The following is a 13,462-nucleotide window of genomic DNA, read 5'->3' as shown; positions in this document are numbered from 1 at the left end:
GGAGATTTTAATTAAGACTTTCCATAAAGGTTTGAACTTTTCCTTTTTTAACTTATCATCATTCAGATATTTAAAACATTCCCAGCTGTTCCATTTCCTTACCTGTTGGTCCATCTTGAAGGAGTCAGTTAAAGAGGGTTGAAATAGGAAGATCTGTTTGATATTTTAGTTACTCAGTAAAAATACCAGTGTTCTAAGATAGTAGAAAGAGATAAATAAAAGAGGAACAAAATAACAAACTTCAAATATATCATATTCTGTGTCCTGGGATTAACATTATGGTTTTAGTTACAGAAGTTCATTAGCAAAACTAGTTGAGGTAGGAACATTGCCTAATTTGAGAGGGATGGATGAATAACATCCAGCTTCCATGAGCATATAGATTTAGAAGTTTCTGTCTGAAGTACATAATGAAATGTGACCTTTTAGATGCTGTTGATCAACAGGAACAAAGGTTCTGTACATAGATTAGGAAGTTATTTAAGGCAAGAGATATGGGGGAGATTTCAAAGAAATTAACTAAGCACCTACTTGTAATTATTTTGAAGTGTCTCTTACCTGAAAGGAGGTAGTTTTATTGTTCCAAACAGGAGAGGTCAATGACTTTCCACTAAGATCTGTGTGCCTTATTTTAAGAAGCAAACCACTATCGTAGTTTAACCCCAGCCAGCAACTAAGTGCCACATAATGAATCTCTCACCACCCCAGACCCTGCCCTCCTCTGGTGGGATGGAGAGGAGAATCAGAAAAATGTAAAACCCATGGGTTAAGAAGAGTTTAGTAATTGAAATAAAGTAAATAATAATAACAACAACAAGAAAAAAAATTGTAATGAAGAGGAGAAGGAGAGAGAGAGGAATAAAACCTAAGGGAGAAAAAAACCAAGTGATGCACAATACAGCTGCTCACCACCCACTGACCGATGCCCAGCCGGTCCCTGAGCAGTGATCAGCGGCTCCTGGCCAACTCCCCCTGATTTATATACTCAGCTTGATGTCCCGTGGTGTGGAATATCCCTTGGCTAGTTCAGATCAGCTGTCCTGGCGCTGCTCCCTCAGAATTTCTTGTACACCTGCTCACTGGCAGAGCATGGGAGACTGAAAAGTCCTTGAATTAGACTAAGTACTACTTAGCAACAACTAAGCCATCAGTGTGTTAACAACATTATTCAAAAAGATGAATTCTATTCCAGCCAAAACCAGGACAACCAGAAATCCAGAAAGTATTTTGTTAAGAAAATGAGATCTTTGGGTCTGGAACAAACGCCTAAATTTGCAGTGTAGGTGTATTTTTACCGCAACAGTTGAGGAAGTTTTTAGAAATGGAACACTGATGCAAAAAGTATAGTACACTGTCAACTGAGAGAGTTCCAACAAGATTATATTGCATATAGCATATTATATATGTTTTTCTGGGAATGACTGGGTTATCAACATTTATCTTTTCATGAAACTGAGCACAATTATATTCTTTCCTATTTGTAGGTAGCAGATATTTTTTTCTTGGTTCCTTAAAAGTAAACATTTGCACTGTGGTGGAAGTTACTACTCTTTGAAACCCGTTATTTTCCTTTATGTTACTGTTTTCATAACATAGGGGAGTAACTTTAAACTTTTTTTTTAAGCTGAGATTTCAGTGATGGCAGCTCTGCTAAATCTTCTGAACAGATGCTGTTGCAGTGAAGTGGCACCTGCCTCTCTACCATTCTCTGTTTGAAGAGCTTTTTTTGTTGTTCTGTGTAGAGATAGTACTAGCTAAGAACAACTGGTGCATTTCTGTGAGTGCTACTTGCTCTGCAGAGTGGCAGGCTTCATTATAGTGGAAGCAAGCTTCTGGTTTTATACAGCTCTGTTTGTGCTAGGCTTTATATAAAAGTCAAACAAGAAAAAAGACTGAAACACTTCTGTCCTCCATTCTTTCTCTAATTCCTGAGATGAAATGCGATAGACTTTTGCTGAGCTAGAAGGCAGCTCAATAAAGTTGCTAGGTACAAAGGCTTTCCCTTGTGGAACACCTATGGCATAATGTTTTTGCATTGAGATACGTGTTTTGTTGTCTGCATCTCTATTATGCTTCTTAACTGTGCCTTCTTCTGTCCAGAGACAGCCCAGTGGTGAAAGGAAACTGTATTTTTGCCTTAACTGGTCTTGCAGTTGCTGTAGCCAAATACGAAAGCAGTCTTTCCTCAGACACTGAAGGGATGCCTGAGGTGAGTCAATCTGCGAAAAAAGTTCTCTACTTTTAGTGAAATATAATGAAGCAATATGACCACGTGTTTGGGGCCTGGTAAGTGGATGTGAAGTACTTCATATTTTGAAGTTCAGATTTCACCCTGCTCAGTGAATGCCATCTGGTAGCTGCTGTGTGATCTGTCTGTACAAAAGCAGTCAGAGTTTGTAGGTGCCTTCTCACAAAAAACGTAATGACTTAACACATTTTTTTATTGGTGTTGACAGATGAGATAGAGGTCTAGCGCACACTGAAACCCAGCCAGCCTCTTTCTTACCATTTTTGCTTTCACTGCATAGAACCTGATCAAAAGTAGTGTCTGGAGGGTCAGCATTGGCAAGTAAATCATACTGTATGTAAGCATGGCAAAATAGTCTCATTCCTGATGGATCATAGCTGGAATATCAACTGCTGAGCTTCTGTTCAGCTAGGACATGATTTAAGAAAAAAAATAAGCATCATTATTTGATTTTGGTTTTTACAGACTGAACCTGATTTTATTCCCACAAAACACTGGATTTATATGGTCACAGAGACTCTCTTTAGTATTGTGAATAGCCGCTATCATCCTAAAGGTCAAGTCTTCCCATGTTTCTACCAGGTATGTGTTGTGGTGTTAAAGGCAACCAAGTAACGTCTGTATTTCGGAGTTCTTCGTGTGGAGTTTCCTGTTTCTGTTTGCCCTGTAGTAGTTATAATAGAGGAGAATCAAAATTTTTCTTGCTTTTGTTCTTTTTATTTCGTTATGTTTTTTGCTTTTATTTGGGTTTGCCTTGAGTTTTTGTCTTTATTACCAAAATAGTAAAAACTACATGTGAGGACACATGAATGAAAGAAATTTTTAAAACAAAAAAAATCCATCAAAACCTAAGACTATTTGGCACATATGTACAAAACAAAACTTTTTAATATGAACAGACTCTCCTCAAACCACACTATCAAATCCTGGAGTGATTCTGACACCATTCTTTAGGGCTCTGAAATCTTTTTCAATACTTTCTCAAAATGTGATAGTTATGGAGCCAGTGATTCTTACTTTACAGTACCTCTTGAACTCCTGAGGGTCAGTAGTTGTATAGTATGTGCTTGCAGTGTGATAACCAGCCTGAAATTCTCAAGCCATATCAGGCAGTTCTTAAGTAGGGTCTTGCAATGGACTGAAAGCTCAATATAGACCTTAAGATGAATAGGTATTGTTAATTCTTTGACTATCTGTTATCAAAACAAGATTGGAGATGCTTTGTGTCATGGGTGCGGAAGGAAACTTGGGTCCTACAAGGCCAAATACCAGCCTGCTAATGTGTCATAATGTTTTCTAACCAGAACTTTAACTGCATTCATGAACTGTGTTCAGTCCAGTAATGAGATGTTAGCATCAAAAAGCTGAAAATGGATCCTGAGTCAGCTTTGGCATGTGACCCCTGTCATCACTGATAGGGGACATACATCACCAAAACAAATGTAGTGTTAAATAAATGCAAGGCTGGTTGGACATAAGGAAATTCAACCACTTGGTTAGCAGTAGCGGTTCTTGTTAGATTGTTCTGTCATTCTTGCCTTTGAAAATAATACTGTTTAAAAAAGGTATTTTTGAGACGGAACAATGTGACAATGCTCCATTTCTAAAATCCGCTTACTTCAAAAAAATGTTAAAATCTTATGTGTGTAAAATTCTAGGGCACACAGTTGAAATCACTGTCTTGCAGAGTGCCTTGCATCCTGGAGTTTTTTCTTTTCTTTTTCAGAGTTGCATATGGAAATTGACAAATATACATTAGGCTATCATTTACAGTCAGTCCAACTTGCTTTATAAGTAGAGGTAGCTGTATGGATTTTACCTTTCAAAACAGAAAGGAATTAAAAACATTTGTAAGAGATCTTTCTTCTAGAAATCATCTCTACTGGTTATCTTGCAAAATCTCATGGTATTTTTTATCCTAGGTGTGATGGTTTTAAGTTAGTGCTTTTTCCAGCTCACTAAATTCGTTAGTGTACTTCTGTAATTATAACACACTAAATCATGGCTGGTTTCTGTTTTTCTGATCATGCTGCTGCATATTTTAACAGGGAAGGTGAAAACTAAAATAGTCCAATGTATTTATGTGCCTACTAGCTGTTAAAATCTAGTTGCAACCTATCTTATTTTGTTTACAGTTTCATACTTAACAATCTTATTTACGCTTAGAAAATACATTATGAATAGAATTGTTACCAGAGGCAATTCCATGAAATGCTGTTTATTGTCAGATTGGAGTACATCTGTGCTGCTGTTTGCTCTATATGTATTTATTTTAAATTCCTAAAGTGCTGAGTGTTACTACCTGGAAAGGAGATCTATTTTCTTCCCTTCTTTTATGTTTTTCTAGAAATCCTATTCAGGTGAAAATACTGCTAGTATTATAGCTCGTTCCTGTGCCGCCACTGCTTTGTCTCTCCTAGTGCCAGTTTTCATTGTATCATGCAAGGAGAAGGTGGAGGAGGTCCTGAGTATGCTGACTGACAGGTTACCTGGGAAACCAAATGCTGATGAGTCTCAAGCTGTTCAAATCCATGTTGGCCTTGGTTTGGGGATGTTTATCTCATGTTCCTATGAAGAAAAAATCAGGTAAGGATTACTATATGTAATGTAGGTACGCAAATAACTTAATTTTTCAGCATATGGCCTTAAGTTCTGAAGAATTATTTACAAGTCATAGGCAAATGATTTTGAGGGGATCTGCAATGTTTCTTAAAAGGGGTCTTTTGTTATCAGTCTTTACCACACCACCCCCAGTGCTATCGTGGATATTTTGCCATTTTTTCAGGATGGATGATTAATTTTCATAATACCCTAAGGTAAATGTGCAAAGAGTCAGCTCGAAGAGGCACACGCTTGCTTTTAAACAGCACTAGCTGCTCTAGGAGGCTTAATTGTAAAGTAATTCACAATATAGTAAAATAATTCACAATAAATTCTCATTGGTTTCTTTCTAAGTGGTGCTCTGGACACTGGATAGTATCCACTTACATCATGTGAGTCACACATACAGGGATGGAGCTATAATGGAAGTAGTGTAATGGACTGTCTTTAAGGCATGCTGTTAACAGCTGTGTTGGCAGCAAAGAGATGTTCTGAAGTTGGTAGAAAATGCCTCTTTTGCAGAACAGTTGGCCTTGGCTGCAAATTTCTGATGATTCCAGAGAAATTAAGAAGCGGGTTTGGCTTTATACTCCTCCGTCTTGACTACTAGGGATCCTTTCTGCCTATAACATATACCTATATACCCATAATAGGGTATATACTATATATGCCTGTATACCTGTAATAAATACTGAAATAGTGCACAGGTATCAAACAGATTTGCTCAGCGAAGCTAAATTTTCCAACATGCCTGCCTTTGTTAAAATGCTGTTCAGCATTGCTCTGTTCTAATCCTTGTCCTTTTGTGTCTTGATGCCTTGCTGCATCTGACTCAGCCATGTAACTTGAGGATGGGGTGTCTCGCAAGAGAATGATGTTAGGTCAGCCTGGTGTTTTGGAGTATTTGAATGTTTATTTTGCATTTTGGGGTTTTATTTGTTTGGCAAGAAGTGTTGAAATCAATAAATTTATCTAAAAATCTCTTACAGACTGTAGCAGTTTTTACTGTTCCACTGCCCTGCATAACTTCAAAGCTTAATTTTAAACACTCTTCCAAGCAACAACAGCAAAACTTGTAGGGATGTAGCTGTAGCTAATATAAAATCATAGAGTCTGTTTACATTAAAGATGCCCTGTTCATTAAGAAAACTGTGTATATTTTGTAAGAGGGGAGTCCCTATGACATCTTTGGATTGAGAAGTAAATGCTTCCTTTTTTATCAGTAAGTTAGGTAAATGGATGGAGATAGGGATTTACAGAGCTAATACCTTAAAATATTGTAATTTTCAGTTTATAAATAGTTATAGATCTAGTAGAGATCATGTTCCATCGGTATCCCCCTCCCCCTGTGAGATGTGTTTTACAAATCCTAGATGCTGGGTGTTGTAGCAATAATGATTGCCAGTTAAGGTCTGAATATGTTTTTGTTATTTGTATATGAGTATGTTTATATGAATGTGACACAAATGACATATAGTTATTGCTTACAAACTAGTATAAGAACCTGCAGCAAGAAGAGAACTCTGTTTTCTGGCACATTAAGTCTTAGCAGGTGGTTTAATATCCTGTATGATTTAAAAAGCAGAGCTGTGTTTTGGATGTTTTTGGTTTCTATTTTGATTTGTTTTTGTAGTGACATACCCAGTCAACAGATTAACTTAGCTCTAGTGAAGTCCCTGGATGCGCTGGAAGAGTGCTGCTTTGACACCAGTCTGGAGTACAAGTGAGTTTCCTTCATTACTTATGATACTTAGTTTTATTTTGAACTCCACCTTTTCAATTCATGCTTTTATTCCTTAATTCTACACAGAGAGTGTAAGGATAGGATACTCAGACAGCCTGTTCTGAGTTCTGCCGTAGAACCACTAACCCACACAGGCTGGCAAGGACCTTCAGAAGTCCGCATCCCTCCCCAAGACAGACTCGGCCATGGACTTTGACTTGCCTGAGGCTTTACAGTCAGGGCTTGAAACCCCCAGCACTGGAGGCAGCACATCGTCTCTGGGCCCTGGTGGCACTTCTGGGCTGTCCTTACTTCCATGTGAACATCTGATGATATTTCAGCTTGTGGCCACTGCCTCTCAGCCTCCCACCGTGTAAGAGCCCAGCTTCATCTCCTCAGTCCTTTCCTGTCAGTGCTGGAGATGCTGTTGGGTGCCCCCAAAGCCGTCCCTTCTCACAGATGAGCCAGCTGTGGCCCCACAGCCTCTGCTGTCAGGGCAAGGGCTCCAGCCTTGCTGCCTCAGTAGCATCCCATGAATGCATTCCAGTTTTGTTGATGTCTGTCCTGCATTCAGAGCAGTATTCCAGGTGTATAAGTGAGCACGGAGTAGAGGCGTGATCCTTCCCCTGGCTCTCATGGCTGTGTCCTTGTCATGCTCTCCACGCTTTGCTGGCCCTCATCACTGCCTGGGTGCATGTCTGGCCCTGCCTTGGCTTGCTGCCTACCGGTGCCCAAGGCTGTCCCCAAGAGCTAATGCCCAGCCCCTCTGGTCCCAGACTGTCTGTTGCCAGATACAGGACTGAGTTGGTGCTTGTTGAATTTCAGGATATGCCTGATAGTTTATTCCTCTGTGTATTTCTTCCTTCAAAGTGAGTGTCCATAAATGAGTATGAATGCACACATGCACACAACACATATATATTAAAAAAGCCTTCATATATGTACATATATAAGCATATGCATAGGTGCGTATATCTAACACACACATAGTTTTTTCCACACAGTCCCTAGTGCAAGGTGAAAAGCAGTGGCCACCACTGCCACAAGTGAAAACCTTGGGCATGTGTAGAGAACACGGCCTTGCTCACAGGCAGCGGGGAGATACCAGCAATTCTAGGAGCAGGGTTGCTGATCTTACCTGCACATGTTCATTAACGAAAGATGTTTCTGTAAGTCCTTCCTTGAGGCTTTTGAGTGATTACCAAGGTGTTCGGTGAAGTCTAGCTGCTTCTGCGTTGGAGCCTGTTACTGGTATGTGCATGTGAGTGCAATATAGTGCAATCTCGGGGAGCAGCTGCCTCACGTGACTGACTTGTCTGGGAGAGCCAGGCCGTTAGTTTAACAACTGTGGGTGGCATTTTGAATACTGGTTAAAGCAAATATGTTTAAATTAACCAACTGAGATTATGCTTCAGGTGTCCCAAAGAGAAGAGCAGCCCACCAGCAGGGCAAGAAATTATTGAAAGGTATTGCACAATTAGTGTTGGTAAACCTGGAGTAACTGAACAATAAAGCCCATGTATCGTTGCCATTACACAGTGAGCATCACTAGTAGTGGGTCTTCCACAGCAGTCATTTCCCTTCTAGGTCAGGGAAGGTACTGCAGTATCTTGAGTGCCTCAGTGCGGGTACGTAGAACTTTTATTTGATTTTGAACATCTGCCCAGTTCCTCCCTGTTGAGAGGAAACAGAGCAGTAATTACTGTTTGCTTTTTTCCTTCCCTCCTCCAGTGGACCTCCTGAAAAGCTGTGAGGGGGTCACAGTTGCAAACCGTTGGGCTGTGAACCTGTATGGCTTAGTCAGGATTTGAGCTGCCTCTTGAGTGGTACTGCTTGTTGTGAAACCTATTAGCTGGAGATAAATGCCTCACGGAAAAGCCAAACTAGACTTCTCTGGCAGCGAGGCGTTGCCACGGGAGTACAGGACAAGGGCGAGCGGGTGGCCATGGCTGCAGGGTGGGCAGGCATTTGTGCTCCCGGGCTCATGCTGCCCCCTAGCGGAACGCAGCGGCCCCTGCACCCTGCCCCCAGCTTGCTGCCCCCTGCCCTGCACACTGCTGGCCCCCTAGACCCTGCCCCCCAGCCTGCAGGCCCCCTGCCCCACATCCTGCTGGCCCCTGGTCCTCCAGCCTGCATGCCCGCTGCCCCACACCCTGCAGGGCCCTGCACCCTACTATGAACCCTTCTGACCCCCTGCACACAGCCCCCTGCACTCTGTTGGCACCCTGCCTTGCACCCTTCTGTCCCTCTCGATCCTGCCAGCACCCTGCCAGGCCCATGCCCTGCCCTGCACCCTGCTGGCCCCCATCACGCTGTTGGCGCCCTGCACCCTGCCCCGCACCCTGCCCCACACCCTGCCACCATCCTGCACCCTGCCAGTGCCCTAACTGGACAGCTGTCGGCTTGTGTGATGTGGCGTGCCTCCCGCTTGCTTTAGAAAATGTGCATCTACTCAGTAATGCACCTGTGCAGGGTGTTGAGTAAGTGAGACCTCTTGCACATCGAAGGACGTTATTGAGAAACAGATATTTTTGCTGAAGTTTTGGTTTGGTCGGATCTTCTACCTTGAGTATCTAGGTAAGAAAGTGGTTTATCTATGTGCGTGTTATGCAAACTGGAGGTCACAACTGCGGCGAATGAGAGACGGGATGCAGCTTGATGCAAGCAAATGTCAATTTATTGTACAGAAGCACGAGTTTTTATACACTTTCAGAAGCTGCGCGTTTTAAACAGATTGGTTCTTGAAGCTAAGCATTGCATACTAGGCAATCCCTGATTGGTGGTTAACTACCAGCAATTAACAGCAAGGTGTTACCTTTCCTTGGCGCCATCCGTCTCCCACCCCCCTGTGCTCTGCAAACATGCCTCATCATGTTAATTGTCGTCTAGACGAGCTCGAGCAAATTCCCCTCAGCTAACTGATTGCCACGCATGGTCCTAGTTTCCAGCCCGCTCCTGCACACAACCATGCTTCACTGATCACATAAGCCTTGATAGGAGTGTTGGGTTTATATACAGTTTTCTTAATTTAGTTAGGAGAATTGTCCCTTAAAATTGGGGCAGGGGGGAAGAGGTAAGAGAAACGAAAACAGAGTTGTTTTCAATAAGCAGTAAGAATATTTCCCTGAGCCACTGCTTTAGTTTAGTGAAAGTCCAGTTATGTTCTGTAAGAATCTCTGTCAGTATAAATTGCATAAAATACTCTTAAACTGCAGGTTTCCTCTCAGAAAAGGTCACAATAACATTTGCAAATCAGTATAGTTTTATGTTATAACTCCACAGGGGAAAAAAAAAAAGTGAAACTTAGACTTTTAAAGGGGGAAGAAGAGTTCAGATAGTTAAGCGTGGTAATACAATGTTTCCTCAGTTTTTAGCTGAAACAGAGCTTCACAGATGGCAGAGCCCTAGAAGCTTTGCAGTTACTCTTGATTTTAAATGGAATACACTCATGTTATTGAGAGATCTGTGAGTGGGCCTTAAATCTGCCCTTATATTAGACAGAAACTGAAATAAGTAGATTATTAAAATGTACTGGTATGCCACTTTTCAGTATGCATGTATATGGAAAATGTGTATGACAGGTGATTTAGACAGTTCTTTAGGCCACAGGTTTTTGTTATACTTCCTGATTACAGAAGCTAGGGAACAACTTTTTTTTTTTTTTTTCCCCAACCCTAATTTATGTAGAGCTTAGGTTGAGCTAACATGTACATTCATGGCTGTTAACTTTTCCAGTTATTCATGTAGATTATATTAAGTAGATTTTTTTCAGATGAACCTCAGTGTATGGGGGAAAAACAATAAATAAATAATTAAAAGAAAAAAATCAATGGCAAGGATCCAGTTGTAACAGCACAGCATATGGGTAACAAAGAGCAGTACATACAGTCCCTGCATTGGAAGGTTTTTCTTCTTCCTACCCCCACTCACCCTGCCTTTCTGCTAATAAAGAAGAACGTGTTGAAGATTCAGTTAACTCTAACCTTATGAAAGGTTTGCATGTAAAAAGTTTTTGAGAAAACTAAGGGGCAGTAGATTTTCTGGCTTGCCTTGTTACATTTCCCATGTTGAGGATGAATTCTGCAAGACCTTTGCAGATACAGCTTTTTGTATAAAGTTACTGCATGGCAGAACTGGGTTGAATCTGTAAGAATAAATATTGGAGAAATATTGAGCAAATGATAAACACTGATACATATTGAGTAACGATGTGGTAAGGAGCAAATTGCTATGAAACTTGAAACACACAGTAGCCTTCCTTTAAATTGCGGTGTGGAGCTGTACTGGGTCTGGCTGAGCCCCATAGCAGCCCTCACAGCGCTGTGCTCGTATCAGTAGCTGGAAAGGTGCTGATAACACACCAGTGCTTTGGCTACTGCTGAGCAGCCTGCACAGCATCAGGGCTGCCTCTCCAACCTCCCCCCACCTTAGGCTGGGTGTGGGCCAGATCTTGGGAGGGGACATATCCAGGACAGCTGAACCCAAGTGACTAGTGGGATATTCCATACCGTACGGCATCTGCTCAGATGTAAAAGAGAAAGTACAAGGAAGGGGGGCATTTTTTATTTATGGTGTTTGTCTTCTGGAGCAACTGCTGGCATGTACTGATCCCTGCTTCCTGGGAAGTGGCCAGACACTGCCTGCTGATGGGAAGTAGAGAACAGTAACATGTTTTGTTTTCCTTTGCTTCTGCACATGAGACTTTTGCTGTTGCTTCATAAAACTGCCTTTATCTTGACCCACAAGTTTCTTTTCCTTTTATTTTCTCCCTGCCCTGTTCTGCTGAGGAGGGGAGAGGTAGAGCAGCTTGGTGGGCACCTGGCATCCAGCCAAGGTCAACCCACCACAGGAGCATTAAACCAGCTTGCTCTTTATGGAGCTTTTTTGCAAGGTCAGTAGCTGTTTGATTTGACTTTAAGACATCTTCAATCACAACTGTCATCAGACTTCTACATCGTTGTCCTGGTTTCAGCAGGGATAGAGTTAATTTTCTTCTTGGTAGCTAGTACTGTGCTGTGTTTTGGCTCTGATGTGAGAACAATGTTGATAGGACACTGATGGTTTTAGTTGTTGCTGGATGGTGTTTGTACTGGGTTGGGGACTTTCCAGTTTCTCAGGCCCTGCCAGTGAGAGGGCTGGAGGGGCATGGGGAATGGGGAGGGGACTCTGCTGGGACAGCTGACCACAGCTGGCCAAAGAGGTATTCCATACCATGGGGCATCATGCTGCATATGTAAACTGAGGGCAGGGGGGATTGGCCAGGGCTGCTGATCATTGGGCCGGGCATCGGTCAGCAGGTGGTGAGCGGTTGTGTTGTGTTTTCTTTCCTCCCTTCCCTTTGGATTTCATTCCTCTCCCCTTGTCCCTTCTTTTTGTTATAACTGTTGTTATATTTTACTTTGTCTCAATTATTAAACTGTATCTCAGTCCTTGAGTTTTTACACTCCTTTCTGATTCTCCTCCCCACCCCCCTGGATGAGGGGGGGAGTGAGCGAGCAGCTGCGTGGTGCTTAATTACTGCCTAGGATTAAACCACAACAGTAAGATTTACTATTTTAAGTACACGCTTTCTTCTTTTGTTCTTCTTTTATCCTGCATCTCCTGAAAAGCATCACCTATGTGTGAAACAAAAACTATTTGTAAAATTGACTGTGGTAAGTAAATATCCACAGGACTAGTTATCAGGCAACACCAAGAGGTCTTTTTGTTCAGCAACACATGTTGAGGTGAAAAGACAGTTCACAGCAGCTGAAGCATACTTAATTCTTTTTCTTTTGTCTTCTCTTTAAGCACTGGATGTATTTTGGGAGTAGGACTTGTTCTTTCATGTATGAGTCACAGTAGCCAAACAGAAATGCGAGTGCATGTTTCCACTCAATTCCGAAAACTCTGCAAATACCTGGACAGCAGTGAGGACCAAAGCAGATGTGTCCAGGAGGTATGACATATTTTATCAGAAATTTCAAATCTTACTTTTACTTTGCTGCCTCTCTTTAGTAACTATAGACTTTTTACTGAAGCTTTATATCTGTAGTACTGGAATGCTTGGTTTCTATTATTTCTTTCACAATACACAGGAGTTTTATTTGCTGAAGAAAACCATAATAACAATAATAGAATAACATGTAGGGCTGCTCAAACAGTAAGAAGCTGCCTGAAAAAGTAACAGACATCACACTTTGAAGTGCTTCTTTGATTTCTTAATCTTAAGTTGTTGAAAGTTGGGTCATGAGTAACTGTGGGTATGTGTTTGTCTTACATGTAGTTGTTATGGCTCATCTGATCTATGAGAAAGCAGACAGCAAGTTACCCTCAGAGGGAGCGTTAATACTAATACTTGCTCCTTCAATATGCCCTCTGTTTCCTTCTTTGAAAGCTGGTGTCACTAGCTGATGTGAATCTTGCACTTGTGAATGCTGCTATGGCCCCATTTGCTATTCTCATGATCGTAACGATATTTTGAAGTGTGAGCATGAATTTCAATTTGATTTACCAACATATGTCCTGTAAGTTTTGATGTGGTCCATGTACCAAGTGTATAACCTTACTAAGGTAAAACTTGAGAAGTAAAACTGATGAAATTGGAGGATTTTACAACAGAAAACAAGTATTGGAATAAGCAGGTGTTTTGCACAAAAAAAAGCAACCCTGTACCTGATGTATGTTAGCCTGCAACAGCTGAACAGCTGAGTTGCATAATCATGTTTTTTCTAAGGGAGTTAACAGAGATTGGTAGTAGTATTCTCTTTCCCCTCTTGGTACTGCTCTGAAAGCTTTTTATTAAAGGTCTTCTTTTATGGAATTTTATTTTTTTAGCAGTACATATGTGTTGGGGATTAGGTTTTTGCAGTTTATGGCTCATGCATTAAAGTGTCTTGCAGGTATGAAAT

General features: G+C 41.4%; 1 protein-coding gene across 2 annotated transcripts in view; it reads left to right on the top strand.

Annotated features, from left to right (window-relative positions):
• FOCAD (focadhesin) overlaps positions 1-13,462 on the top strand; it is a 118,381-nt gene that overhangs the window by 86,046 nt on the left and 18,873 nt on the right. For both annotated transcript variants that reach the window (XM_040578933.1, XM_040578932.1), the window contains exons 26-30: positions 2,101-2,209; positions 2,714-2,830; positions 4,596-4,834; positions 6,483-6,572; positions 12,363-12,510. In XM_040578933.1, coding sequence (XP_040434867.1) covers positions 2,101-2,209; positions 2,714-2,830; positions 4,596-4,834; positions 6,483-6,572; positions 12,363-12,510 — 703 coding nt within the window. The remainder of the gene's footprint in view (positions 1-2,100; positions 2,210-2,713; positions 2,831-4,595; positions 4,835-6,482; positions 6,573-12,362; positions 12,511-13,462) is intronic.

Source organism: Falco naumanni, chromosome Z (genome assembly GCF_017639655.2).
Source record: "Falco naumanni isolate bFalNau1 chromosome Z, bFalNau1.pat, whole genome shotgun sequence".
Taxonomy (NCBI): Eukaryota; Metazoa; Chordata; class Aves; order Falconiformes; family Falconidae; genus Falco; species Falco naumanni.
The sequence above is the reverse complement of the archived record's forward strand: the minus strand, read 5'-3'. Positions and strand labels throughout refer to the sequence as shown.